Here is a 25,863-nt window from a genome sequence, read left to right on the forward strand (position 1 = left end):
CGTCTTAACGTGGGCCTGGACGCCTGTCTGACGCCCTCCAGAGGCTGGAAGCAGCGGGAAGAACCCAGGACTGTGGCCTTGAGCAGCCCGGAGGGCCCAGGACCAGGCTGCCTCAGCCTCTGAGGTCCCATCGTGGCAGGCTGTGGGGCGTTGATCGGATAGGCAGGGCAGGGACAGAACAAACCAGGTGTCCCCCTCTGGCCCCGTTTACTTGCTGAGCTCTGTGTGGAGCCAGGCAGCAGCAGAAGCCCCTCTGAGTGAGGGGCTGCGGCTCCTCCTTGCGGCAGTGTGGCCTGCTCTTTGGTTTTCCACTGGAGTTCACAGCTACCTCCTTGGCTGAGGTCAAGGGAGCCACGTGTGCAGTGTTCTGTGTGAAGTGTGCCGTGTACAGACCCTTTCTCCTCTGTAACATTCAGGAAATAAAACTCTTTGCTGTAAACTGCCTACGTTGGACACCACACCTGCCCCTGATGTCATTGCAGCCCCACGATTGTAGAGCACGTATCCACTCTATTGGGAAGAGGGCAACCATGGGCTGAAGGTCCTTCGCAGGGGAGCCAGGGGCAGCCTGAGTCTCCCTGAGCCAAGAGGCTGGGTGGGGGCCCGCATCTGCGTCTGCCCAGAGGTCTTGGGCCTGTGGCCATTGGCCACCTGCCTCTGTGGGGAATTAGGCTCAGGACCTCTGGGTCCCAGCTACTTGTTTTCTGCTTCTGTCCCACTCAGCTCTGATCTCTCTGGTGCCTCCTGTAGGACACAAGGGTCTGGGTTACTAGGGGAAAGGAGGCCAGCTCTGAGGGGGTGTGACCAGGCACCTCAATCCACTTGTCCCACAGAAGTGCATCAAAAGGATGTCTTCCTGTGACCCTGACTCCTTCAGGTCCCGAGGTTGAGGGTGCCCCATATCTCCCAGCCCCTGCAGGCCCTGAAGCTTTGTGGTTGTGTTTCAGGAGGAGGAAGAGGAGGCCCGGCTGGCCAGCATGCCCGCCTGGAGGCGGGACCTCCTGCGGAAGAAGCTGGAAGAAGAGAGGTGAGCTGGGGGTCAGGCAGAGGCTGGCCTGGCAGGGTGTCTTGACTGCGTCCGTGAGGTGGAGGTACCAAGTGACACTGTCTCTTTTTCCTTCCAGGGAGCAGAAGCGGTGAGTGCAGGGCTGGCCCCAACCTGCCACCCTTATCCCCACCCAAGTCGCAGAGGGTGGTCCCCTTCATCCAGGCCAACTTGAGTGCATCCTCCCATCTCTTGGCCCTTGTAGCACAGCCTCTTTCCTCGCTATAATGTCCCAGACCGCTGTCCCGCAGAATCTCTCTCTCATGCTCTGATAACTTTGTTCCCGGTTACTCAGTCCCTGCCTCCTATTAACCTGGCCTTTTCTACCCTTCAGTTAACCTAACCCCACTATCAATCACCTTGATTGTCTGGCCCTCAGAACGTACTTTCTGCCCCTACTAATCTCACCCAGCCCAGTGCTGTCCAGTAGAAATTTAATGAAAAGCCACAGATGTAATTTAAAATTTTCCAGTAGCCACAGTGAAAATGTAGAAGGATATAGGTGAGCTTAATTTTAGTACTGTTTTATTTGGCACAAAATATCAAAAATATTATTTCGACACATAATCAATTATGAAAATTATTAATGAGATGTTTTATACTCCTCTTGTAAAAGTAAGTCTTTAGCCAGGCATGGTGGCTTACGCATGTAATCCCAGCACTTTGAGAGGCCAAGGCAGGGGACCACTTGAGCCCAGAAGTCTGAGACCAGCCTGAGCAATGCAGTGAGACCTCATTCTACAAAAAAAGAAAAAACAAAATTTTTTTTTTTTTTTGAGATGGGGTTTCACTCTTGTCACCCAATCTGGAGTGTAGTGGCGATCTGGGCTCATGCAGCCTCTGTCTCCTGGGTTCAAGTGATTCTTCTGCCTCAGCCTCCCAAGTAGCTGGGATTACAAGCGTGTGCCACCACACCCAGCTAATTTTGTATTTTTAGTAGAGATGGGGTTTCACCATGTTGGCCAAGCTGGTCTCAAACTCCTGACCTGAAGTGATCCACCCGCCTCGGCCTCCCAAAGTTCTGGGATTATAGGCATGAGCCACCAAGTCTGGCCTTTTTTTTTTTTTTTGAGACAGAATTTTGCTCTTGTTGCCCAGGCTGGAGTACAATGGCACAATCTTGGCTCACTGCAACCTCTACGTCCTGGGTTCAAGTGATTCTCCTGCCTCAGCCTCCCAGGTAGTTGGGATTACAGGCGCCCGCCACCATGCCCGGCTAATTTTTGTATTTTTAGTAGAGGCCGGATTTTGCCATGTTGGTCAGGCTGGTCTCGAACTCCTGACCTCAGGTGATCCACCTGCCTCAGCCTCCCAAAGTGCTGGGATTACAGGCGTGAGCCTTCGCACCAGGCCTGCACAAAATTTTTTTTTTTAAATTAGCTACACGGGGCTGGGCACAGTGGCTCATACCTGTAATCCCAGCACTTTGGGAGGCTGAAGCAGGTGGATCACCTGAGGTCAGGAGTTCAAGACCAGCCTGGCCAACATGGTGAAATCCAGTCTCTACTAAAAATATAAAAATTAGGTGGGCGTGATGGCGCATGTCTGTAATCCCAGCTACTCAGGAGGCTGAGGCAGGAGAGTCACTTGAATCTGGGAGGCAGAGGTTGCAGTGAGCCAGGATCATGCCATTTTGTACTCTAGCCTGGGCAACAGAGTGAGACTCCATTTCAAAAAAAGACAATTAGCTGGGTGGACCGGGCTCAGTGGCTCACGCCTGTAATCCTAGCACTTTGGGAGGCTGAGGCAGAATGATCACCTGAGGTCAGGAGTTCGAGACCAACCTGACCAACATGGTGAAACCCTGTCTCTACTAAAAATACAAAAATTAGCTGGACATGGTGACGCGCTCCTGTGATCCCAGCTACTCAGAGGGCTGAGGCAGGAGAATCACTTGAAACTGGGAGGCAGAGGTTGCGGTGAGCTGAGATCGTGCCACTGCACTCCAGCCTGGGTGACAGAGCGAGACTCTGTCTCAATTAAAAAAAGAAATTAGCTGGGCACAGTGTCACACACCTGTGGTTCCAGCTACTTGGGAGGCTGAGGTGGGAGGATTACGTGAGCCCAGGAGGTTGAGGCTGCAGTGAGCCATGATCTCACCACTGTGCTCCACCCTGGCAACAGAGCGAGACCCTGTCTCAAATAGTAATAAAACTTAGTCTTTGAAATATCATGCACATTTTACACCTGCAATCCATCACAATTTAGACCAGTCACATTTCAAATGCTCAGCAGCCACATGTGCTTAGTGACTACTCTGTCAACAGGGCAGATCTACCCTCTATGTTCTAATAACCTGTCTCTAATTCTCAGTCCCTGTTTCTCAATTATATGGTCTCTCTGCTCCCCAGCAGCCCCACCCCAGTCCTCCATACTTCATATTGACAGCTCCCCAACAACTCAAGTCCTGGTCCCAGTAATCTTGCTGCTGCACCCAGCAATACCACCTCCTCACATGGTGCCACACAGTGACCCAGCACCTCTGTTTCCAGTAACACCCCAGCCCACAATAATCCAGCCTCAACCTCCCACTCACCCAGCTCCCCTGTGCTCCAGTAACCCCATTCTGCCCCCAATCTAGCCCCTCTGTCTTCAGCAACCCAGCCCCTGCCCTCAGTAACCCACCCCTTGCATGGGTGACCTGGCCTCTGCCTGGTGCCTGGCCCCACCCTTTCTGCTAGCCTGGGTATCTGGCCCCAGACTTCACCGGGTCTGCCCCACCCCCCCACTGCCTCAGGAAAGAGGAGGAGCGACAGAAGCAGGAGGAGCTGCGGCGCGAGAAGGAGCAGTCAGAGAAGCTGCGGACGCTGGGCTACGATGAGAGCAAGCTGGCGCCCTGGCAGCGACAGGTCATCCTGAAGAAGGGGGACATCGCTAAGTACTAGAGGCCGCAGACTCCTGCCCGCAGCCTCACAGCTCCGTGGGGCCCCCCGCCCCAGCCCCAGCCAGCCAGGCCCCGGTGGAAGGGCTGGGAGCCGCACAGCCCTCCCCTCCTGCGCTGGAAACCCTCCCTGACACCCCACCCTGGTCCCCGCATCCCCAGCCCTTGGCAACACTGGAGTGCACACGCCGCCCCGGTTGCCCAGAAAAAGTGCCCAAGCTGCTGATGCAAACAACAACAAATGCTGCTTATTTGCATGCCGACTTACATATATTTGCATGTTCGTTGAATATCAAAGAGTGCAGAGCTCTCCCCAGCCCCGTGGGTTGTGACATTGTTTTCCTACGGGGCTCAGCCCCCTCCAGGATGCAGCCCCCTCCCCCGCACCCCGGAACCGGCGTCGCTGGCGCATCCTGGGTGGAGGCAGGCTCCGAGCTCGGGGAAGGGGTTTTCCCTTCCTCCCTGACCCAGATCTGCGCGCGGCCTAGCCCGGGCCTCATTTCTTATCCCCGCCAAGGGTTTCCTCTCAGTCATTTGTTTACCAGAAACATGAAAACTGCCTGTCTGGCCCGGCCGCAGTTGCGGCCCCCGGGACCCCACCTCTGGCCACACCTCCCTCAAGTCTTCGCCCCGTCCCCAGCCAGACCCACTCGCTGCCGGGACCCTTTCACTGCCCTGGTGGAGTGAATGGAGGATGAGGGGCCCTGACCCTGTGTCTCCAACTGCTGCACCCCATCCCGACCCTGTCCCCACCACCTCGCAGCCCCATTAAAGCGCTCTCATCTGGGCTCCGGTTCACTCACTCGCTGTGGCCGCAACTTGCTCTCTCCTTCTCGGGGTAATTGGGCCAGAGTGTACTCGGGAGGGGCAGGCTTGGGAGCTAAGGCCACACTGGACTCCACCATGGGTGCCAGACCCCGAGGTGACAAGATTCCCGTCCCCTTCGACTCCCTCGAGAAAAGTCCAGGCTACTTAACACCCCAGCCCCGCAGAAACACCAAGAAGCCGTTGTTTTTTTTTCTTTCTTTCACAGATTTAATACCGCGATCTTAGCCAAACTCCGGCCGAGAAACTGAGAAATGTCTTGACCCCCTCTCGACATTCGTTCGTTCTTCTTCGCCTTGGCTGGAGCGGTAGGGGCCAGCAGGGGTGGGGCCGGCTGGTGCTGCTACGCAGGGCCGTGCCAGCGGCTTAAATAAGTGACATAAAATGTCTACACGCATAAGTAACCGTACTTAGGGCTTCTGCAAGGGCCACCAGAGCGCCTAGGTGGCAAGTGGGCGCCGTGTCACGGGCCGCGCTGCAGGCGGCTGCGCAAGTCCTCCGCGCAGCCGTCCAGCCCCATGCGCTCCAGGGCCGCATAAACGGCGCCCAGGCCCGCAGGCTGCTGCTGGCGCCAGCGCTTGAGCATCTCGTACTGCTGGTCTCGGAAGCGGCCGATCTCCACCTCCACGGCTTCGATCTCTGCCTCGCGCAGCCCCAGCGTACGCACGAACTCCTTCCAGCGCCGCGCTGGGACCGCGTCCATCACGTCGTAGAGCTGCGGGCCCGCCTGCAGCATCATGGCGGGCGAGCCCTCTGGGGACTCTGGCGAGAGTGTGGGCGCAGGAGCGGGGCCTGGGGCAGGGCCAGAGAGAGCCAATGGGGTACGTGGGCCGCGGTCGGGAGGCGGAGTCAGGGGCGTTCGTGCGGGTACCCCAGGGCTGAAGCCTGCTGGATCCGGTGGGTCAGGGCACAGAGGGCAGACCCGGTCAGTTAGGGGGCAGAAAGGGAACACGTTGTGAAACCACAACTTCCCACCGCAGACAGGAGAATGGGGTCAAGGCCTCAGGCCACTGATGTCCCTTACCAAGAGCTCCGTTGGGCAACTGGTCCCAGGACCATGTCACCTGCGGGCAGAACGCTTCCTGGGTCTCGGGGTAGCCAGGGGTCCAGCTGTTGCCCACCAACTGGACGGTGCAGATCTTCTCACTGCTGTCAGGAGGTGCTAGAAGGGTGTGGGCGCTGTCTGAGGGTGACAGATGGGTGGCCTGGAAGCCAAGAGGGGCCCCAGGTCAGCCCTGCTTGCCAAGTAAGGCCCCTTATCTGCAGTGCCTCTCCAGGAGGGGGCAGTCCCTGGTTCAGTCAGCAGACATCCCCGCAATGACACCTCCCACAGTTGGCCCTGCTCTCACTGTGGCCCAGCAGAACTCTTGCTTCTGCCTTGAGTCCCCTGCCCCCGCCTCCTTCCTCTTGTCCCCCAGCACCATGGGGCTCTCCTTGCATTGAACTGTTAGCTCCTGTGTACGAATCTGAACTCCAGCTGACTGAGCACCCCTTGAGGGCAGGCACTGTGCTGGTCTCATCCACTGATGACTCAGCTCCCAACACTTCTGTCCGCTTGGTCTACCCTGTGCTGGCCACGTGCCAAGCTCCAGGGATCACAATAAGGCTTGATCTTCCAGCTCTAGAAGGCAGCCCAGAATCACACAGTGAGGTTCTTACCGGTGGTGGGGTCAGAGCCTCCATCCCAGCTTCATCTGCTGACAGACACAGAGAGATTGCAGTCAGCGACCAGGCAAGCCTCCTGGACCTGGGTGCTGGTACAGCTCCTCTAGGGTTCCTCTGCATCCCACACTCCCTGCCTCAGTTTCCCCTTCTGTATCAGGGTTGAGTAGACTCTGGGCTACCCATCCTGACCCCAGGCTTCTGGGTGCATCTGTGGGTGTGTGTGTACTTACCAGTAACCATGGGCTTGTGAGGCCAGCAGTGGCGGTATGTGTAGGTCAGGGTGGCCCCAAGCAGGAGGGGGACCACAAGGCCAGCCAGGAGCACCTGGACCCAGAACACTGAAAGCAGCTGGTGGGTGTTGGGTGGTTGCCCCCCCTCACCCGCCTCCCCTCAGCGCATCCCAGTTCTCCCACTCGCATTCCCAGCACACCACCTACTCTGCCTCCAGCCACAGACAGCGGCACAGCGCTCTGGACAGCTCCCCAGGGTGCTCCTGCAAGGGATGGGGGTGGCCTGAGGGATGAGGGGGTGCATGCCAGGAGGGGCTCCCTAAGACTGCCCAGCATCTGCTCTATCCTAGAGACCCTTCCCTCCCTAGGCCTCTCACTCTACCCAAGAATGTTCCTGTCATTGTGTCCCTGGTAACAACCACAGACACTATTCATCGAGCTTCTTCTAGACTACATGAAGAGTCACTAGAATGTCAACTCCAAAAGGACAGGGATTTTGCCTATTTTGTCCCCTGTTGCATCCCCAGCACCTAGAACAGTGTGTAGAACATAGCAGATATTCAATAAAGACTTGAATGGAGGCCGGGCGCGGTTGCTCATGCCTGCAATCCCAGCACTTTGGGAGGCCAAGGCGGGTAGATCACGAGGTCAGGAGATCGAGACCATCTTGGCTAACACAATGAAACCCCGTCTCTACTAAAAATACAAAAAATTAGCCGGGGGTGGTGGTGGGCTCCTGTAGTCCCAGCTACTTGGGAGGCTGAGGCAGGAGAATCACTTGAACCCAGGCAGCAGAGGTTGCAGTGAGCCAAGATCGTGCCACTGCACTCCAGCCTGGGTGACAGAGCAAGTCTCCATCTCAAAAAAAAAAAAAAAAAAAAGACTTGAATAGATACAGAAAGTCCCTTACCTCTGATCAAAGGCCTGTGAAGAAGCTGCTAACATCCCATGTTGAGAAAGGGACACCACACATCAGAGACGCGAATTCTCTGAACTTGCCCAAGATCCCCTAGAGAGCTAGCAGCACAGTCCTGACTCTCAGCCCTTTGTATTTATTTATTTAATAGATTTAATATTTATTTATTTATTTAATAGGTCTCGCTCTGTTGCCCAGGCTGAAGTGCGGTGGCACGATCATAGCTCACTGCCGCCTCAACCTCCTTCAGCTCAAGTTTTAAAGCTATATCAATGTGACTCTCTGTATAAGTGACAAATCATCTGTAACATGTGGCTAGAAGGATCGCTGGGGGGAATGCTAGCTGAAAGTGAAGGCACATACCCTTATTTATCTGGCTAAGGTGGATCCAGGTTTCTCTTACTAAGTTTGCCTGAAGTGGGGCCCACCCATCGCAGGGCCAAGCTCCCTCCTCCCTGTCCCCTCTTCCTATTCCTGAACCGGCAGCACCTGCCCCACCCCGGGCCCCTGCCCTGCTCCCAGCCGCCCTTCCCTCCATCCCACGACAGCTAGGAATTACGTGGGGCAGGACACGCAGCCATCGCCGTGTTCATAGAAGCCAGGCAGGCAGGTCCCACAGTCAGTATCTCTTCGGGAACCTGCAATCCAGGAGAGGCATGCGTCACCATGGGACAGGAGTGGGGCAGGCAGGGAGAAGGGGGTCTTGGAGTAGATAGCCCTGGGTGGGGGTACTCACAGAGTAGCCGTGTGTGGCGGTGCAGGGCCCCACAGTCTAGGCATGGTTGGCAGTAGAAGGGTGAACTGCTGACACATTGGCTGACCTGGCACTCCACAAACCAGCCTGGCTTACAGCCACAGCGGGTGTCGGCCACTGCCGAACAGTTCTCCAGCGCCACCTGGGAGGCTGGTGGGGGTGCAGGGAGATGGGGAGTAGAGAGTTAGTCAGGGCCAAAGGCTCCCATGGAGAGGCAGAGGCAGACCCCCGCCCCCAAGATAATGGAGACAGAAATAGGCGAAAGAGAGACAGGCGCAGGGCTACCCTAAAAAGAGAGAAGCTCAGAGATTGAGGCTGACCAGAGGCCAAGGCACATGGAGAGATGGGAAGGTCACCAGGAAGAGAGAAGGGGCAAGGGCACCCTGAAGGAGGATCAGGGTGGAGGGTTCTGGCAAGGGTGGGTGCAGGACCCTCACACCCCAAGTTTGGGCCCAAGCCAGCCACTTCCTTCAGAAAGGCCTGTCCTTAGGAACTCCCTGCCAAGCACTGAGAAGCCCCTCACCCTGCTCATCACAGGCCTGGCAGCGGGCACATTCAGAATTATGGTGGTTCTCCCAGGCCAAGAAGGTGTCTTGGGGACACAGAAGGCAGGTGGAGTTGCCGCAGGGCTCCGTGCAAGGGGCCTTCAGGTAGTGCCCTGTGGAACCAGGCAGGGGTCAGGCAGGCAGAGGGGCTGCCCAGCAACCCCCGACCTGCTTCCCACCCTGCCCTCCCTCCCTCTGTCTCTCCAGCTCCCTACTTCTCTGTCAGCCTACCCCTACCTCCTCTGCCAGCCTCCTCTTACCTCCCTGGCCTGCCCGCCACCTCTCCAGCCATGCCTGCCCCATGCCTCTCCCACCCCTGTGGCCACTTACCCGCTGGGCAGCCTCTGCAACAAAACAGACCAATCTTCTTGTGGAAGTCACCGGCACAGTCACACCTGGAGCTACGAGTGCCGCCCTGGGCCTGGGCCCCCAGCAGCACCAGGAGGAGCGCCTGGGGGACAGGTGCTGCTGATTCTCAGAGTAGCTGCCCACGTGGGGCCTCTCCCTGCCGCGTCTCCTCCATTTCAGAGGCCCCAGCATTTGCCCACAGAGCAGCCCACTTCCCAGGCCCCGGGCAGAAGGGGTGCCCATGGGTGGAGAGGAAACTAACTTCCTTCCCCCTGCGCACACACCAGGCTTCGGAGGGGGTGCTTGCCAGCCCCTCACAAGTTTCCCCTCCACCAGAGCAGGGACCCGGCAGCGCCCCCGCCCCCACCCATGCTTTCTGTTGAGGGAGGGACACTGATAATGCTCTGCCTGGGTCCCCAGACCCTCCTGGGAGGGGTTTCCTCTCAGTGGAAGGGCTACGCCCTGGCGGAGCCTCTAACGAGGTCGGAAGGGGCCGCCAACCCAGCCCCCAGTGAGGCTTGGAGTGGAGACGCGCCCGGGGCCCCTTCCTTCACCGAGGCTCTTGGGACAGGGCTCAAAGCTGCCCCTCGCCTCCTGCGTCTCAACTCACCGCAGCCACCGCCGCCACCGCCGCGCAGCCCCGCGGCCGCTGCTCCATAGCCCTCCGCGCCGCGCTGGGCCCTCCGACGGGCGCCCAGGGGCTTCCCGGCTCCGTGCGCTCTGCCCGTCGTGGTTCCGCCTTCAGCCCCGCGCCCGCAGTGCCCGCCCTGCGCCATCGAGAAGGGCCCGCCTGGCGGGCGGGGGGAGGCGGGGCGAGGCGGGGCCGCCAGAGCCCAACCGAGTCCGACCGGGTGCCCCCTCTGCTCGGCCTAGACCTGAGCTCATTAGGCTACAGCGGACAGGCCAAGGAGAACACGTGAAGCGCTGGGCTGCCTGCTGTGACCAGGGGCACAGGATAGAGCTGCATCTCGGTCCCCACCCCGAGTCTCGCCCCAACCCTGAGAACCACTTCAAGGTAGAGCCAGGGCAAATGACTTCTCTCTCGGCCTCTGCGCCCCCAGCCATGGAGGAGGTTGGGCCAAAAGTACCGCAAGGGGCCAAGCGCAGTAGCTCAGGCCTGTAATTCTAGCACTTTGGGAGGCAGAGGTGGGCGGAACACTTGAAGTCAGGAGTTCGAGACCAGCCTGACCAATATGGTGAAATGCCGTCTCTACTTAAAATACAAAAATTAGCCCGGCGTGGTGGTGCACACCTGCAGTTTCAGCTACTAGAGTGGCTGGGGCGGGAGAATCGTTTGAACCTGGGAGGCAGAGGTTGCAGTGAGCCGAGATCATACCACTGCACTCCAACTTGGGTGACAGGGTGAGGCTCTGTATTTAAAAAAAAAAAAGTACCCGAAGGGACCCCCATGGAGGACCCACCTTCCCAAGAGGGCTGACCTGAGTGTGGGAACTGGGCAGATTCAGCCCTGAATCCCAGGGGGGCACCTGGGGAGAGGATCTGATGGTGGCTGAAGGTAGGGAAGTCTGGGGGTGTTGGTCTGGTGGCACCCCACCCCCCGTTACTTCCCGGTGCTTCCCATGGCAACTCCATCCATGGCCCATCCGTGGCAAGTGGAGGGGCACAGGAACACAAGACCGCCCTGAACTCAAGTGCCCCGAGTCACTGGGCCCCAAAGCAAAGGACTCTTCCCAGTGGAGTCTAGACAAGTCTTTATAAAAGAACCAAAAGCTCAATAAATACGTAACTTTACAGAACCCAGCCCAAGCCAGGGGTGGCCTGTGGGACTGGGAAGGTGGGGGCAGGATAGGAGCGAATCCCACTGGAAGCCAGTGAGGGTAGAAGTGGGATGGGCAGCCTGGGAACCCAGCCCTGAAGACTGGAGCTGAGCTGGTAACTTCGGGGAGTAGGTGATGAGGGGCTGCCTGGGCAGGTGGGGTGGTACTGTGGCCTGGGCCTCCTCCACTCCATCCAGTCTGGCAAAGCGCAAATCGGGCCCGGGCGTAGGCAGGGATCCTGCCCAGCATCCGGCTCATGCACACAGGAGGCAGCAGCTGAAGCAGGTGCCGGCGCACCCCAGGAGGCAGGCTGTCTGCTGTCTCTTGGTCAATGGCACTCTTGGGGTCCTCCCTCTGCTCAGACCTCCCTACAGGGTGGGGAGGGGAGAGAGTCCTTCTTTGGCTGATGCCATTCAGAGTGGCTCTGGTCACCCTCTCTTCCCCACAGCACTCCTCAGGCCCCTTCACTGCTGCCCACCACAGCCCCCTGCACCCAGACACTGGGCAGGGTTCAGGCTCCCTCCGCCATGACCCTCCCCAAATGCGATGCTCGCAGGCATGAGTAGGCCCCCATGCCAGTGCCCTGAGCCACCTGCCCTACCCCAGGCCAGGCCACTCACGAGGCAGTGAGCGTGGAGTTAAGCAGCAGGGTGGTCCTGATTCGGTAGAGCTGGGCCAGGGTCAGCTTCCTGTGCTGGGCAGAGACCCCTGGTGGGGGCTCAGGCTGGACGCTGGGAGAGGCCCCCGAGGGCAGGTCTCCACACCTCTTCCTGTGGGAGCCTGCAGGTTCCCCGGCCAGGCAGCTGACTAGCCCAGGACCACTGCCAGGGCTAGGGGCCCCTCGGCAATCCCAGCTGAGCCCAGCTTCCTGAGGGGAGCCCTGAGTCCTAATACCTGGGGCTGGAACAGCCAGGCAGAGCTCTGACAGGCTGCGGCTGGGGGCAGAGGGTGTCCCATGGGTGCCAGCCCCTGCCAGCAGCTGGAGGAGGCTGGCCTCAGACTTAGACTTGAGCAGGTGGGGCGGGCAGGTCAACAGCTGGACAGGGGTGCGGCGGCGGAGACGGGGCGAGGGTGGAGGGGAAGGAGCTCGTGGGGATTCTGGGGGCTGAGGCACTAGCTCTGCCATGGGGCCTGGGGCCACAAAGTCTTGTAAGGAGGTTGGGGAGAGGGTGCCGTAGGCAGAGTCCATGGAGCAGGAGCGGCCGTCCACCGGACCCAGGGGCAGCAGCTCACTGGTGGGCGTAGCAGATGAGGCAGTGGTGCTGAGAGAGGTCTCATCAGACTGGGAGCTGAAAGGACCGCCGTCCAACTCGAGGGAGGACAGCGTGTCCCCAGGCTCTACCACAACCATGGCCAGGGTCTCCGTGGAGCCATCTGAGGCACTGTGGGGCCAGGAGCACAGTTAGCCCAGGCCATGAAACCTAGATGGCCTGAGGCAGCCCCAGGCTGGGCAATGCACAGTGGTTTATACCCTCTGCCCTCCTGGGGCTGGAGGCTCAGAGATGGCAGCATGTGGCAGGTGTGGCAGATCTTCCAGCTCCAGTGCCCACAACAGACCTCAGTAGCGAGCCCAGCACTCTTCCCTACCGAGGCTGGATCTGCCCTAAGGATCTTCAGCACAGCACCCCAGGCAGCTACCACGAATGGATCAGGGCTGGCAGCACATGGAAAGGTGTCTGCCCTCCCTACCTGGACTCTGGGGGAGACAGAGCCCCGCTCCCACAGTGTTCATGACAAGAGGCCATTGGGAGGAAGGGAGCGTGGCTGGGCTTTCAGGAGTCCTGGGCTGGAGTACTTGTTCTGGTTTGACCTGCTGGGTGGTCATGAACAGACGTACCAGTGCTGAGAGTCGGGGCTGCCACTGCTTTTCCGCATGATGGTAGGGGAGCTGGCAGCTGAAGTGCCACTGTCCTCGCCACCTTCTTCCTCCTCCTCCTCCTCCTCCTCTTCCTCTTCCTCCTCCTGCTCATCCTCCTCCTCTTCCAGGCTCTGCAGGGGCTGCTGGCTGCCTGGGGGCTCCTGTGCACGCAGCTGTTGCAGCTGGTTCTGCAGGCAATGTTGGGGTACATAGGACAGAATGGGTTGTGACCAGCATCTCCCTAATCTGCCTTGCCCACCCACTCACTACTCTGCGCTCACCTGGGCATTGTAAATGGTGTCCACCCAGCCACGGCACAAGGCCTGGCCGCTGGCCTGGAACGTGTAGGCCCCTACAGCACTGTGAAACTCATTCAGGTAGATAAGGAGGAAGGACCCTGGTTAGGGAAGGCCCAAGTCAGTGTCAGCAGAGATGATAGCCCCCACCCATCACAGCCCCCGACCAGCAACAGGGGACCAGGGCTCCTTACCAGGGTCCCGTAGCTCCCGGCACACAATCTTGTCCACCAGCAGGGGTGGCCTGATGACCCTGGTCCTCTCTGCCTTCTTCACTGCCTTGGTCACCAACAGCAGATCCGTGAAGAGGAAGCAGTACACATCCATCTGCAGTGGCAGGAAGGGGGTGGCCAGAGAGGCCAGCAGGGTCAGGGCCGGGGACTGTGGCACCAGCCTCCCCTGGGAGCACTGGGTTTTTGTCAAACACTCCTCCCACCATGAACCTTCAGGTAAAATTAAAATGAAGAGGAAGATGATTCTCTTTCACTGAGATGCACGTTGATGACTTATCTCAATACAAGTTTACATTAAAAAGAAGATTGGTGACTTTGAAGTCACTGTGTGCAAGCTCTCAGCCTGCCCCATGCCTGAAGGGGCCATGGCATGGTAGCAAGGCTCTGGGGTTCCTGGCCCACTTGTGGAATATGGCTGCCCTCCCACCAGGAACCCATGTGGCACCAACAAATGGGCACAACTGGTGCCTTCAAGGGCTAGGACCCTGCTGCTGGATTTGTGGATGGCAGGCAGAGAACTGTCATTCACTATGACAAGGTCACTGGTTCTTGAGTAACCACCCAAGGGACTGGGGAGCTGAGAACCAGTGACTGGGGCCCAGGAGGTCCCTAGGAAGGACAGGGCACAGGGGTGGGGTGGTCCTGGAATCACCTTGCTGTCCTTCCCCTCCTTCATCCTCAGGCTCCCCTCCAGCAGCAGCTGCCGCGTCTCCTCCGGGGAGGCGCCGGGGATGGGCGCTGTCAAGTCCAGGTGCAGAAATTCCTTCAGGAGCTGGGGACGGATGGCGGGAGTGCAGGGGAGGCCAGAGCCTGACTCCTATCTCAGCTACGCATCCTCAGTGAGATGCCCAGCACAGCCCCTGCCTGCCAGCTTGGCCTTCCTCTCTCCCAGCCGGCAATCCCCGCAGACACACACACCCACCTTGTCCACTTCGTCGCTGCTGCTTTCCACCACCTCGTAGGCGTCGATGCGGCTCACCACGGCCGCCAGCCGCTGCCGCTCCTGCCGCTGCCGCATGCACGCGTTCACGTGGTGGATGAAGCGCTCCACGGAGCCGATCTAGGGGCAGGCGAGGGGGCTTCAGGCCCAGGGTCATGATGGACCAGAGAGCCGCGCAGGGGGGACCGCTCCCGCTGGCCATCAGGGTTACCATGGCGACGACGGCCTCCTTGGCGCGGGGCTCCTCGGTCTTCCTCAGCACCGACTTCAGCAGCAGCGGGTACTTGGTGAGCCGCTGGTGGGGTTTGGCCAGCATGTCGCTCAGCTTCAGCCTCTGGCACTGTGGGTGCTTCTCAGCCCACTGCGGTGGGGAGTGGGGGCGGGGCTCAGGGCAGGCCCCGCCCCACCCGGCCCCGTCCAGGGTCCCGTCCTCCTGCGCCCCAGCCCACGGCACGCGCGCCCTCACCGTGATGTAGGCCCGGAAGAGGTCGTTGTCGCGCAGCAGGCCGCGCATGTACTCCATGCAGCCCTCCTCCTCCATGCAGTAGCGGATGTAGGGCTTGAAGAGCGAGCCGAACTGGCCCGGGGCAGAACAACCACGGCGCCGGTTACCGCGCGCTCCCAGCGGGCCGGCCCGCGCCAGGCGCTGCGCAAGCGCTTCCTTACTGCACTTGGGCGACCACCCCAAGGGGGCAGCAAGCTTATGATCCCTGTTTCCAGATGAGGAAACTGAGCCTCAGCCAAAGTGACCACCCGCGGCCAGGGAGCAGGGGTAGATGGTCAGGTGGAGGCTCAAACCCGGGCGACCGCCTCGTAATTCCTCACCCTTGGCCACAAGGGGTCAAGTGCGGTTACGGGCCCGGGGGAGGTTGGGTATGCTGGGCAGACCGGATCGGGCCGTGGAGACTTTTCGGCGCCCCAGCCCTGCCTCAGTGCCCCCGCCTGCGCCCGGCCCCGCTCGTACCATCTTGAAGCCTTTGAGGAAGTCCCCGGGTTGCAGCAGCGCTCGCGTGCGCCGCGCCTTCTCCAGCACCGGCGCCATCACGCTGGCCCACAGTCTGCGGTGCAGCTGCGCGATCTCCGGGATGTTGCTGAACAGGCGCTCCGCCTCCACCTGGGCGCGGCAGGAGGTGCGGTTGGCTACGCCCCTCCGCCAGGTTAGCCCCGCCCCAGGTCCAGGTCCCGCCCTCCTTCCTGGTACCTCACCGGCCGCCGCCCCCGAACCCCAGCGCACCTCACACAGCAGCCCTGACTCTTGCAGGTTCAGGAGGCAGCACAGGAACAGCTGTGGGATCAGGGGATGGTGTGGCTGGGATCGGGAGGCTGTCTCAGCCCTAGGGCCCCACCCGGCCTCAGGCTCCCCTGCCACTCCTTCCCCTTCCCCGTTCCAGGAGGCCCCACAGCAGCCAGGGATAAGGAGGCTGTACCCTTTGGCCTTCGCACCTGGGTAGTCCAGACCCTGAGGAAAGACCCAGCCCTCACAGCCCTCCCAGGGTCACACTGCCCTGGTCCCTCCTGGAGGGAAGCTCCAGGGAGACTGGACTTGAAGCCACGCCTGGAATTCCCTTCTCCGCCTCTGCCCTGGCTTAGCCTCCAGATTTCAACTCTGAGGGTGCTTCCTCCCTCCAGGAAGCTCCAAGGCCAGGGTAGGTGCGCCCCTCCCTAAGCCGAAATCCCTACACTGCCAGCTCACTCTGTACCATCCAGGGTGTGGGCTGCTGGGCACCCAGCACACAGCAAGTGTTGGGAAACAGCCACTGAACGAAAGTGAAAGAATGAGGCCTCACCTGTGCTAATTCAGCTGAACCTGGCAAACCTGCCCGAAGCCCCCTCCCAGGTTCCTCTAGGAGACACCTCCTCCCTGGGCGCAGCCCTTGTCTGACTTTCCTGCCCCCACCTCATTGCCAGGCACCTGCTCCTTCTGCAAAGGCTCAGACTCAGCTGAGGGCTGCCAGAAAGAGACCAGAAAGAGGGGGGCAGGGCGGCCACAGGGACCAGCACAGCCCCTACTCACGTTGGTGATCACCCGCAGTTTCCTGATGTAGGAGGCCTCCGTGTGCAGCAGCTCCCACACCGCCTCCTGCTGGTGGCACTGCCGCCGGGTCAGCTTCTAGAGGGAAGGCAGGACGGCTCAATCACGAGGCCTGAAGCACCTTAGGGTGGCGGGGGAGGATAAGCAACCTGCATGCAACCTTCTCATTTTCCCAATGGGGACATGGAGGTCCCAAGAGGAGCAGGGTCACCCTTGACACCACATGAGTAATCACAGTCAAGACACCCAAGATCTGGGCCCTCCTCTGCCATTAAAACAGCCAAGCAGCACACCATTTTCATCTAGCCTCAGTGTCTCCAAAGTGGGCTAATGGTAACAGTGGCCTCTTTGGGGCGTCCCATGGAACATCTGATCACTGGGTCCTCCCAAGGGCTATCCTTCTGGGACAAGGAGGGAGCAGCACTGTGGCCCACACTCACCTCATGGCCATCAATGAGCTCCCGCCAGCTGTCCTCCAGCCTCAGGCAGGCATTGTCCTCATCCTCGTCCTCATCGTCCTCCTCCTCCCAGGAGTCATGGTCGAAGCGCAGCCTCCGGGGCAGCCTGGGCAGCCCGAAGAGGCTGTAGGTGTGCAGCTTGCCCTCCAGCTGCTCCATTTTGTCTACCTCCTGGAAGCATACCCTGATCAGGGTCAGGGGTCACGGCCAGCCAGCTGCCTGACCCTGGGCAGATGGGGCCACATACCCGGCCAAAGGCGCTGGTGCTGGGGCCGGAGCTGAAAAAGCCGCTGAAGCGACTGGCCGCCCGGTTCTTCCAGCTGTCGCCGCTGTTGGTGCTGCCACTGCTGCCGCTGGGCAGAGAGCAGCTGGAGGGCGTAGGGGGCTCCTGCCCGGGGATGCTCGCCTCCCCCAGGAACTCCAACATGTTCTTGCGGCGGCGGCCAGGGGCCTGGCCAGGGAGGGATGGTCAGGGCCGGGACCCCCTGCCAGCCCCCATGGCCCCACCCCAAGGCGGGTTTCCAGGGCCTCAGGCCAGCCTGGGATGGAGGAGGGTCCCTGTATCTCTACCCTGGGGTGTCCCCTCTCCTGGGACCCAGACATGTCTGGAGACTGGAAGGTCCAAGACACAGATACGTCCAGACTATCATCCCCCAGTCCCCCAGCTTCAAGCATGAAGCACAGAGTTACACACACTCAGATGCACTCTGGAACACAGCTCTGGGTGGTCTGTAGCCCCAGGCACAAGTGCTCTCACGCACACATGCACACACAGGTTCTCTGACCCCCTGGCACTAGAATAGTCTTAGCTACAAGCCCTCACCTTGGGCTATGGCTAGATCCAGAGAGAGAGGGTCCCCTACTCTCACAGCCAACCCCATTTTCCAGAAGGGGCAATTAAAACCCCAAGAGGGGGCAGTGAGAGACCCAGGGTGACTGCCTCTGAGGAGGGGCTGTGGGCCCAGCCTGGGCCCCTTCCCACCCCCTCCCCTGACACACCCCCTCCTCCTCACCAAGATGTCCAGGCTCTCCCGGCGGCTCTGGGGGTCCACACGCTCCAGGGCGGGGGGCCCGGTCCCAGCCGGCCGGAGGATCGGCAAACTCAGGGACTTGGAGTCCTTCACGCCCTGCTCCACCTTGCCCTCGTCTCCAGGCTTGGCTGGGGCCGCATGTGAGGGCCATGAGAGATCCTCAGTACCCAGGTCTGGTGGAGGAGGGGGTCCCCGGTCCTCTCTCCCCGGAGGATCCACACCAAGGCCTGCCTGCCCTCCCCCGACAGCCCCGCCCTGCCAGCACCCTCCCCTCCCCCAGCAGCACCCAGCAGAGACACCTGTATGGTAATGAGGCTGCTCAGGCCCACGGCCAATGGGAACCTGAGCCTGGGAAGGGCGCCCATCTCCAGGAGGCTCTGCCAGCCCCAGCGGCCCCATTTGGCCCAGGCTGCTGCTCACCTTTGACACGAAGGTAGTGTCCCCCGAACCTGTAGGCCTCGAAGGTGAGGGACAGCGGTGTGTTGGACTGGTCCAGGTAGATGTCCACTTTGCCCAGCGTGATGCCCTTCCTTTCAAATACAGGCAGCAGCACCTCCCTGCCCCCAGGACAGGAGGCATGTGTGTTAGAACCGGGTGGCCAGTCGCTTCAGCTTGGGCCCCGCCCCCACGGGCCCCCGCCCCACCCACAGCCCCAGCTGCCCCCACCTTCCCAACGGAAAAGGGAAGCCCGCATGGGATCACACGCAGGTCCACAGACACCTGCCCGCAGAGGTCCTCACACAGGCGCATCTGCACACCACGGCAGACCTGTCACACGCCTGCCCACACGCAGGCCTGGCTCCTGCATACATGATTAAAACGCACAAGTACACAGACCCCGCCACACTCCCTCACACTGGCGTGCACACCTGCACGGGTCTGCCCACGCAGGGAAGCGCTCGCTCACAGGCCACCACACAGACACACACGTCACACCTGCAGAGACCCGGAGCCTGCGACATGGGGCCACCCCTACTCCCAGTCCCGCTTCCACCCTGAGCCCCATCAAGCCCTACCCCAGCGACTTCTTCTTCATGGCTGGGACGATCTCCGTCTCGATGTCCACATTCAGGTCAAATTTCAGAGTGAAGCACTCCTTGCTTGGGTCCTGAGAGGATGGTGGGGGTGGGGGCTGTGAGCTTCTCCTCACCGCCCTCCTTCCCAACCCTCCTCCCCACCTTTCCCACCCTCCAGTCTCGGATGGGAACCCCAGCAAGAAAGGGAACCCCAGCGATCTCCCAGGCCTCTGCAGCCTGGGATGCAGACCTCCCCACCCCCATCCCGGAGGGAGGCCCAGGCTCGGGGAAGGGCGCAGGCTGTCGGGAGCCCCCATCTGCCGGCTCTGGGGGGGCTCCTCACATCCGTGTGTCTCCTCCTTGCTTTCTTCTTGGAGAGTTTCAGGCCTGTGCTCTTCCGGTCCCTGCAGGGAAGCGAGAAGGGCAGAGGCTGGAGGTGTGGGTGGCCCTCACCAGCGTGGGCGGCTAGTGGGCCTGTGGCCTCCCTGCCCTTGGCTCACCGCAGGTGACAGGTAACCCGCGTGGATTCAACCCGGCTGGGCCCGCGTCGGGCTGTGCACCCTCTGGTGGCCAACACGGGAGTCACACCGAATGTTACCTGGTCTGGTGTGAGCTAGGATCCCAAGCACCCTGGAGGCTGGCCCAGGCTGGGTGGCCTCTTCCCGGAGTCAGGACAGCCACAGGGATGGGAACAGGTCTGCCCATCAGCCTTACTGGAGGAAGGCACCAAAGCATCTGGTCCTGAATGTCTGATCTGAGACCCAGCCGTGGGGCCCCCCAGGTATCTCTCTGCCCACTCATCCCTCACCTACCCTTTGCCATCCACAGAGCTCTCCTCTTCCTCCTCCTCCAAGTCCACTGCGGGGCTGGTGCGCGGCGGGCATGACCGAGTGGACACGTTGCGGGCCAGGACAGAGCCTTGGGAGAAAGCAGGAGGGGGTTGTGCCTCCCCCGCCCCTCCTTAGCCTGCAGCATGGCTGCCTCCAGAGGGACCACAGCCTGTTACCCTGGAACCCCCAGATTAAAGGTAGCAAGGGCCTTTCAGTTCTGTGAGGAGAGGGGCTCAGTCATTGTTTTTTGTTTTTTTTTTTTTTTTTTTTTTTGAGACGGAGTCTCATCTGTCGCCAGGTGGAGGCAGTGGCGATCTGGTCCTGCAAGCTCCAGGTTCAGCATTCTTCAGCTCTCATGCTGGATACAGGGCCGCCACCCGGCTATTTTTGTTTTTTAGAGAGGTTCAGTGGTTCGTCTCCTACCTGTATCCACCCCTCGGCTCCAAAGCTGGTCCGTGGCACCGCCCCCTGTTTTTTTTTTTTTTGAGACAGGGTCTCACTCTGTCACCCAGGCTGGAGGGCAGTGGCATGATCTCGGCTCACTGCAACCTCCACCTCCTGGGTTCAAGCGATCCTCATGCTTCAGCCTCCTGAGTAGCTGGGATTGCAGGCGTGCGCCACCACACCCGGCTCATTTTTTTGTATTTTTAGTAGTGACGGGGTTTCAACATGTTGGTCAGGCTGTTCTCAAACTCCTGACCTCAAGTGATCCACCCACCTCGGCCTCCCAAAGTGCTGGGATTACAGGTGTGAGCCACCTCGCCTGGCCTCAGTCATTGCTGTCTATCCCCACAGACCCAAAAGGACACAAAGGCCCTGGGATGACACCCATGGTGAAGCTCCACCCCAAAAACAAACTCACCTGTGGCCTCAGTTTACCCTTCTATAAAATAAGGATAAGGAAGCCCTGCCTCTGAGGTTGTTACAGGAAGGGACCAAAGTCCACGGCTGTTTCTTCCAGGCCTCCCCTCCCCCATGCTGTGACCACACCTGAATTCCCAAGGGGCCCTGGCAGAGGGAGAGAGTCTTTTGTTTGTTTATTGTTTTTTAAGACAGGGTCTTGCTCTGTCGCTCAGGCTGGAGTGCTCACTGGAGCCTCCACTGTCCGGGTTCAAGCGATCCTTCCACCTCAGCCTCCGAGTAGCTGGGACCACAAGTGCGTGCCACCACACCTGGCTAATTTTTGTATTTTTTGTATTCCAGACATAAGCCACCGTGCCCAACCAGAAGAATCCTTTTGTTCCTCTGATCAGCTGGGAAAGGACTCAGGGGTTGGCATTTCTCACCAGGCCTGGGTGCCTGCAAGCCACCCCTCCACAGGCAGTTGACGGTGGGCCTGAGCTGCGTCCCTGCCCAGCCAAGAGGAATTTCTTATTTCCTGCTACAAGTGCCTCCTGACCTGGCCACCCCCACTCCACGCTGCCTCTGCTAGGCCCACAGCCTGGCTTGGAGGACTTGTCCAGAAGTCCCCTGCCCTGAGGATAGCAGAACTAGAAAGAAAGGGGCCTTCTCTGTGTGGGCCACAGGCCAGGGGCAAGAGCAGCTGGGGGAGGTGAGAACGAGTGAGAACACAGCACCAGACAGAAAGGCCTGCCTCTGGAAGGCGCACGGTCATGGACTTTTTCTCTTGCTAAAAAACATTTGGAACAAAAGGAACCGTGACATACTCGGGTTTCATTATTTACAGTCGACTTGTCCTTATGATGGCCTAGCATGGTTCCAGTAGTTACTGAAACACTGCCACAGGAGCTCTAGGGGCCGAGCTGTGGCTCCCGCCTGTGCTCACCTTGTGGGGGAAGGTCGAAGCGGACATGCCCATCATAATGCATGGCGCTGTGGAACTTGCTGTCACAGGCCTCGCAGAGGTTGAGGGGCCCCCGGCGGTGCAGCTGCTGGCAGTCGGCGTGGTGACATACCTGGGATGGGGACAGAAGCCTTCAGGAGTTCCAGGAGCTCCACTACATCCCCGTGACCCTGGCCCAAGGCTGCAGGGACTTAGAATGAACTGCCCTGCTCCAACCTGGGCCAGCTCTCCCTGATGGATCCATCCCTTGATCCAGGGTGAGGGGATGCCCCCCAGCAGTCCCCCCTCTCCCACATCATCAAGTTTCCCCTCTGCTGGATCATTTCCCCCATCAGCACACCAACACATGGTTATTTCTCCACCTTTTTTTTTTTCTTTTTTTGAGACAGAGTCTCGTTCTGTCACCCAGGCTGGAGTGCAGTGGCTCGATCTCGGCTCACTGCAACCTTCACCTCCTGCGTTCACGCAATTCTCCTGCCTCAGCCTCCCCAGTAGCTGGGATTACAGGCGCACACCACCATGCCCAGCTAATTTTTTTTTGTATTTTTCGTAGAGACGGGGTTTCACTATGTTGGCCAGACTGGTCTCGAGTTCCTGACCTCATAAACAGCCCGCCTTGGCCTCCCAAAGTGCTGGGATTACAGGCATGAGCCACCGCGCCCGGCTTCTCCATCTTTTTTTTTTCTTTCTTTGAGTCAGGGAGTGCAGTGGCACAATCATGGCTCACTGCAGCCTTGACCTCCCAGACTCATGTGATCCTCGAGCCTCAGCCTCCCGAGTAGCTTGGACTAGAAGCACACACCACCATAGGCGAGTTTTTGTATTTTTTGTAGAGACGGGGTTTCACCATGTTGCCCAGGCTGGTCTCAAACTCCTGGCCTCAAGTGATCTGCCCACCTTGGTCTCCCAAAGTGCTGGCATTACAGGCATGAGCTGCCATGCCCAGCCTTATTTCTCCATTTTACAGAGGCCTCACCTCACCCTCCAGCTACGGCTGCCTTTCTTTCTTTCCCTTCACAGCTAAATTCTGTAAGCAGGTATCGGTATTCATGACTTCCTAGTTCTCTCCTCCCACTCTCTTTATTTTTCCCAAGTTTTGTTTTAAAATATTTCTTTTCTTTTTATTTTTTTAAATTTTTCTGAGAAGGGGTCTTGCTCTGTTGCCCAGGCTGGAGTGCAATGGCACGATCTCGGCTCACTACAACCTCCGCCTCCCAGATTCAAGCGATTCTCCTGCCTCAGCCTCCCGAGTAGCTGGGATTACAGGCACAATCCACCACGCCCGACTAATTTTTGTATTTTTAGTAAAGACGGAGTTTCACCATGTTGGCCAGGTTGGTATTGAACTCCTGGTCTCAGGTGATCCGCCTGCCTCGGCCTCCCAAAGCACTGGGATTACAGGCATGAGCCACCACGCCCAGACTTGTTTTAAAATATTTCAAACCTATCAAAAATTATAAGCATAGCACATGGCATCCACATGCCCTCTGGACTCCCCAAGTTGATATCTGCCACATCTGCTTTCTCTCCCACTCTCTTCTCAGCAACCCCCTCCCCTGGGGCAGAAATCATGGTGCTGCCTAAGAACAAAGACAGTTTTCCTACAAAACCCCATAGAATTGTCGCACTTGGGAAACTGAACCTTGATATATAGTCTATATTGACATTTTCCCAAGTGTCTAAATAATGTTCTTACAGATAAACTTCCTCATATAGGAACTAATCAAGGTTCACACGTGGCATTTGGTTATGTCTGTTTATCCTTTAAGAATGAATTCTGGCCAGGTGCGGTGGCTTATGCCTGTAATCCCAGCACTTTGGGAGGCCGAGGTGGGCAGATCGCTTGAGGTCAGGAGTTTAAGACCAGCCTGGCCAACATGGTAAAACACCGTCTGTACCAAAAATACAAAAAATTAGCCAGGCATGGTGGTGCGTGCCCGTAGTCCCAGCTACTTGGGAGGCTGAGGCAGGAGAATCACTTGAACCTGAAAGAAGGAGGTTGCAGTGAGCCGAGATTAGGCCACCATACTCCAGACTCCTTACTTGTTTTCTGTGGCCTTTTTTTTTTTTTTTTTTTTTTTGAGACGGAGTCTCGCTCTGTCGCCCAGGCTGGAGTGCAGTGGTGTGATCTTGGCTCACTGCAAGTTCGACTCCTGGGTTCACCCCATTCTCCTGCCTCCGCCTCCAAAGTAGCTGGGACTACAGACGCCCGCCACCATGCCTGGCTAATTTTTTGTATTTTTAGTAGAGACGGAATTTCACCGTGTTAGCCAGGATGGTCTCAATCTCCTGACCTCGTGATCCGCCCACCTTGGCCTCCCAAAGTGCTGGGATTACAGGCGTGAGCCACCGCGCCCAGCCTTGTTTTTTGTGGTCTTTTATTACATTGACTTTTTTTTTTTTCTTCAAGACAGGGTCTCGCTCTGTAGCCCAGGCTAGAGTACTGTGGCATGATCAGCTCACTGCAACCCCAACCTCCCGGACTCAAGTAAATCCTCCTGCCTCAGCCTCCTTAGTAGCTGGGACTACTAGGTGCATGCCACTATGCCCAACTAATTTTTTTATTTTTAGTAGCGACAGGTCTCACTATGTTGCCCAGGCTAGTCTCGAACTCCTGGGCTCAAGCAATCTGCCCACCTTGACCTCCCAAAGAGCTGGGATTATAGGCATGAGCCACCGTGCCTGGCCGACCTTGACATTTTTGAAGTCTTCGAGCCAGCAGCCTCGCACAGAGCTCCTCAGTGTGGATCTGTCTGGTGGTCCTCAGAAAGTTTCAAACTGAGCATTCAAGCGGGGACACCACAGAGCTGTGTGTTCTTGCTATTTGCCTGTAATGCTGGATCCTCTGGGGACCTCTGTACCTTGTAGAGTCCCTTTTTCCCCTATAATTAATAAGTAATCTGTGGCATGGCACTTTGAGATGTCTTGTTCCCCAGTAATCTCACTCAATCAGTTGAGATCAGGAGTTCAAGACCAGCCTGGCCAACATGACAAAACCCCATCTCTACTAAAAACATAAAAAATTGCCAGGCACAGTGGCTGATGGCTATAATCCTAGCACTTTGGGAGGCCGAGGCGGGTGGATTGCCTGAGCTCAGGAGTTCGATAGCAGCCTGGGCAACACGGTGAAAGCCTCTCTACCAAAATACAAAAAATTAGCCAGCCGTGGCAGTGTGCGCCTGTAGTCCCAGCTACTCAGGAGACTGAGGCAGGAGAATTGCTTGAACCGGGGGCAGAGGTTGCAGTGAGCCGAGATCACACCACTACACTCCAGCCTGAGTGACAGAGCGAGACTTTGTCTCCAAAAAAAAAAGAAAAAAAAAATTAGCCAGGCGTGGTGATGTTAGCCTGCAGTCCTAAGAGCTTTAGCATACATAGACGATTTTTACCTAAATCAATTATTTGATTCTTCCGATGGCTGCAAGGTGGGGGATTTCCTTTTTTTTTGAGACAGGGTCTCACTCTGTCACCCAGTCTGGAGCGCAGTGCCGCAATCTCAGCTCACTGCAACCTCTACCTCCTGGGTTCAAGTGATTCTCCTGCCTCACCCTCCCAAGTAGCTGGGACTACAGGCATGCACCAACACACCCAGCTAATTTTTAGTAGAGGCCGGGCGCGGTGGCTCACGCCTGTAATCCCAGCACTTTGGGAGGCCAAGGCGGGCGGATCACGAGGTCAGGAGATCGAGACCATGGTGAAACCCCATCTCTACTAAAAATACAAAAAATTAGCCGGGCGCGGTGGTGGGCGCCTGTAGTCCCAGCTACTCGGAGAGGCTGAGGCAAGAGAATGGTGTGAACCCGGGAGGCGGAGCTTGCAGTGAGCCGAGATTGCGCCACTGCACTCCAGCCTGGGCGACAGAGCGAGACTCCGTCTCAAAAAAAAAAAAAAAAAAATTTTAGTAGAGGTGGGATTTTGCCATGTTGCCCAGGCTGGTCTCAAACTCCTGGGCTTGACTGATCCTCCTGCCTCAGCCTCCCAAAGTGCTGGAGTTAGTGCTGGGATTACAGGTGTGAGCCACCATACCCGCTTGGGGTCACCCTTGACATTCTCTGTTACACCCCCATCTGTTCAGCCTGAAAATTCCGTTGGCTCCACCTTTAGTATCTGTGGCCTCAACCCAGCCACAGCTCATAAGCGTGCCACTGCCCAGCCACCTTTTAACTAGATGACAACAATGGCCTCAAAACTGGCCTCACTGCTACCCCCGTCCCCCACAATATGTTGTCCATGGGCAGCTAGAGCGGGCCCTGTTCAAAGAGGAGTCCCACTATATCTACTCGAAACCCTCCAAGGGTTCCCATCTCACTCTGAATAAAAGCCAAAAGGGGCCAGGAGCAGTGGCTATGCCTGTCATCCCAGCACTTTGGGAGGCCGA

At 58.4% G+C, this 25,863-nt stretch overlaps 3 protein-coding genes across 14 annotated transcripts in view; 1 reads left to right on the plus strand and 2 right to left on the minus strand.

Moving 5' to 3' along the window:
- ESPN (espin) overlaps positions 1–4,728 on the plus strand; it is a 36,707-nt gene extending 31,979 nt beyond the window's left edge. For all 3 annotated transcript variants that reach the window (XM_030805445.1, XM_030805446.1, XM_030805447.1), the window contains 3 exons: positions 948–1,027; positions 1,125–1,136; positions 3,783–4,728. In XM_030805445.1, the coding sequence (XP_030661305.1) occupies positions 948–1,027; positions 1,125–1,136; positions 3,783–3,930 (240 nt within the window). In that variant the 3' untranslated portion in view covers positions 3,931–4,728. The remainder of the gene's footprint in view (positions 1–947; positions 1,028–1,124; positions 1,137–3,782) is intronic.
- A 209-nt stretch (positions 4,729–4,937) lies between these two features.
- Positions 4,938–10,303, minus strand: TNFRSF25 (TNF receptor superfamily member 25). 4 transcript variants are annotated; one of them, XM_003274295.3, is made up of 10 exons: positions 9,829–10,303; positions 9,192–9,312; positions 8,840–8,974; positions 8,299–8,466; positions 8,122–8,200; positions 6,854–6,909; positions 6,647–6,754; positions 6,411–6,448; positions 5,776–5,956; positions 4,938–5,543 (listed from the first exon to the last, which is right to left on the minus strand). In XM_003274295.3, the coding sequence occupies exons 1-10, from the start codon at positions 9,865–9,867 to the stop codon at positions 5,215–5,217; spliced, it is 1,254 nt and encodes a 417-aa protein (XP_003274343.3). In that variant the 5' UTR covers positions 9,868–10,303; the 3' UTR covers positions 4,938–5,214. The 4 variants fall into 4 exon arrangements, with proteins under 4 accessions (XP_003274343.3, XP_030661309.1, XP_012353988.2 ...); XM_030805449.1 differs by lacking the exon at positions 9,829–10,303 and adding an exon at positions 9,820–9,828; XM_012498534.2 differs by having other exon boundaries at positions 4,942–5,543; positions 6,411–6,445.
- A 601-nt stretch (positions 10,304–10,904) lies between these two features.
- PLEKHG5 (pleckstrin homology and RhoGEF domain containing G5) overlaps positions 10,905–25,863 on the minus strand; it is a 31,679-nt gene continuing 16,720 nt past the window's right edge. For 5 of the 7 annotated variants that reach the window (XM_030805440.1, XM_030805441.1, XM_030805443.1 and 2 more), the window contains 20 exons: positions 21,468–21,597; positions 19,664–19,769; positions 19,195–19,255; positions 18,852–18,943; positions 18,256–18,392; positions 17,818–17,963; positions 17,052–17,255; positions 16,787–16,975; positions 16,329–16,424; positions 15,549–15,599; positions 15,279–15,428; positions 14,781–14,891; positions 14,526–14,675; positions 14,297–14,434; positions 14,027–14,146; positions 13,336–13,468; positions 13,127–13,242; positions 12,825–13,033; positions 11,608–12,369; positions 10,905–11,355 (listed from right to left, as the gene is read on the minus strand). In XM_030805440.1, the coding sequence (XP_030661300.1) occupies positions 11,346–11,355; positions 11,608–12,369; positions 12,825–13,033; positions 13,127–13,242; positions 13,336–13,468; positions 14,027–14,146; positions 14,297–14,434; positions 14,526–14,675; positions 14,781–14,891; positions 15,279–15,428; positions 15,549–15,599; positions 16,329–16,424; positions 16,787–16,975; positions 17,052–17,255; positions 17,818–17,963; positions 18,256–18,392; positions 18,852–18,943; positions 19,195–19,255; positions 19,664–19,769; positions 21,468–21,597 (3,111 nt within the window). In that variant the 3' untranslated portion in view covers positions 10,905–11,345. Of the gene's footprint in view, positions 11,356–11,603; positions 12,370–12,824; positions 13,034–13,126; positions 13,243–13,335; positions 13,469–14,026; positions 14,147–14,296; positions 14,435–14,525; positions 14,676–14,780; positions 14,892–15,278; positions 15,429–15,548; positions 15,600–16,328; positions 16,425–16,786; positions 16,976–17,051; positions 17,256–17,817; positions 17,964–18,255; positions 18,393–18,851; positions 18,944–19,194; positions 19,256–19,663; positions 19,770–21,467; positions 21,598–25,863 lie in introns of those variants that run through there. The other 2 variants (XM_030805444.1, XM_030805439.1) reach the window with 1 other exon arrangement.

Source organism: Nomascus leucogenys, chromosome 24 (assembly GCF_006542625.1).
Source record: "Nomascus leucogenys isolate Asia chromosome 24, Asia_NLE_v1, whole genome shotgun sequence".
Classification (NCBI taxonomy): domain Eukaryota; kingdom Metazoa; phylum Chordata; class Mammalia; order Primates; family Hylobatidae; genus Nomascus; species Nomascus leucogenys.

Bases quoted from the DNA above. Each gene is read 5' to 3' on its own strand.
- TNFRSF25 (XM_003274295.3), bottom strand. From the start codon at position 9,867: ATGGAGCAGCGGCCGCGGGGCTGCGCGGCGGTGGCGGCG. The intron at 8,201-8,298 runs GTGAGTACCCCC...CCTGGATTGCAG, and splicing joins CCGCCACACACGGCTACTCT to GTTCCCGAAGAGATACTGAC. The intron at 5,544-5,775 runs GTAAGGGACATC...GCCCTGCCCCAG, and splicing joins GTTGCCCAACGGAGCTCTTG to GCCCCGCTCCTGCGCCCACA.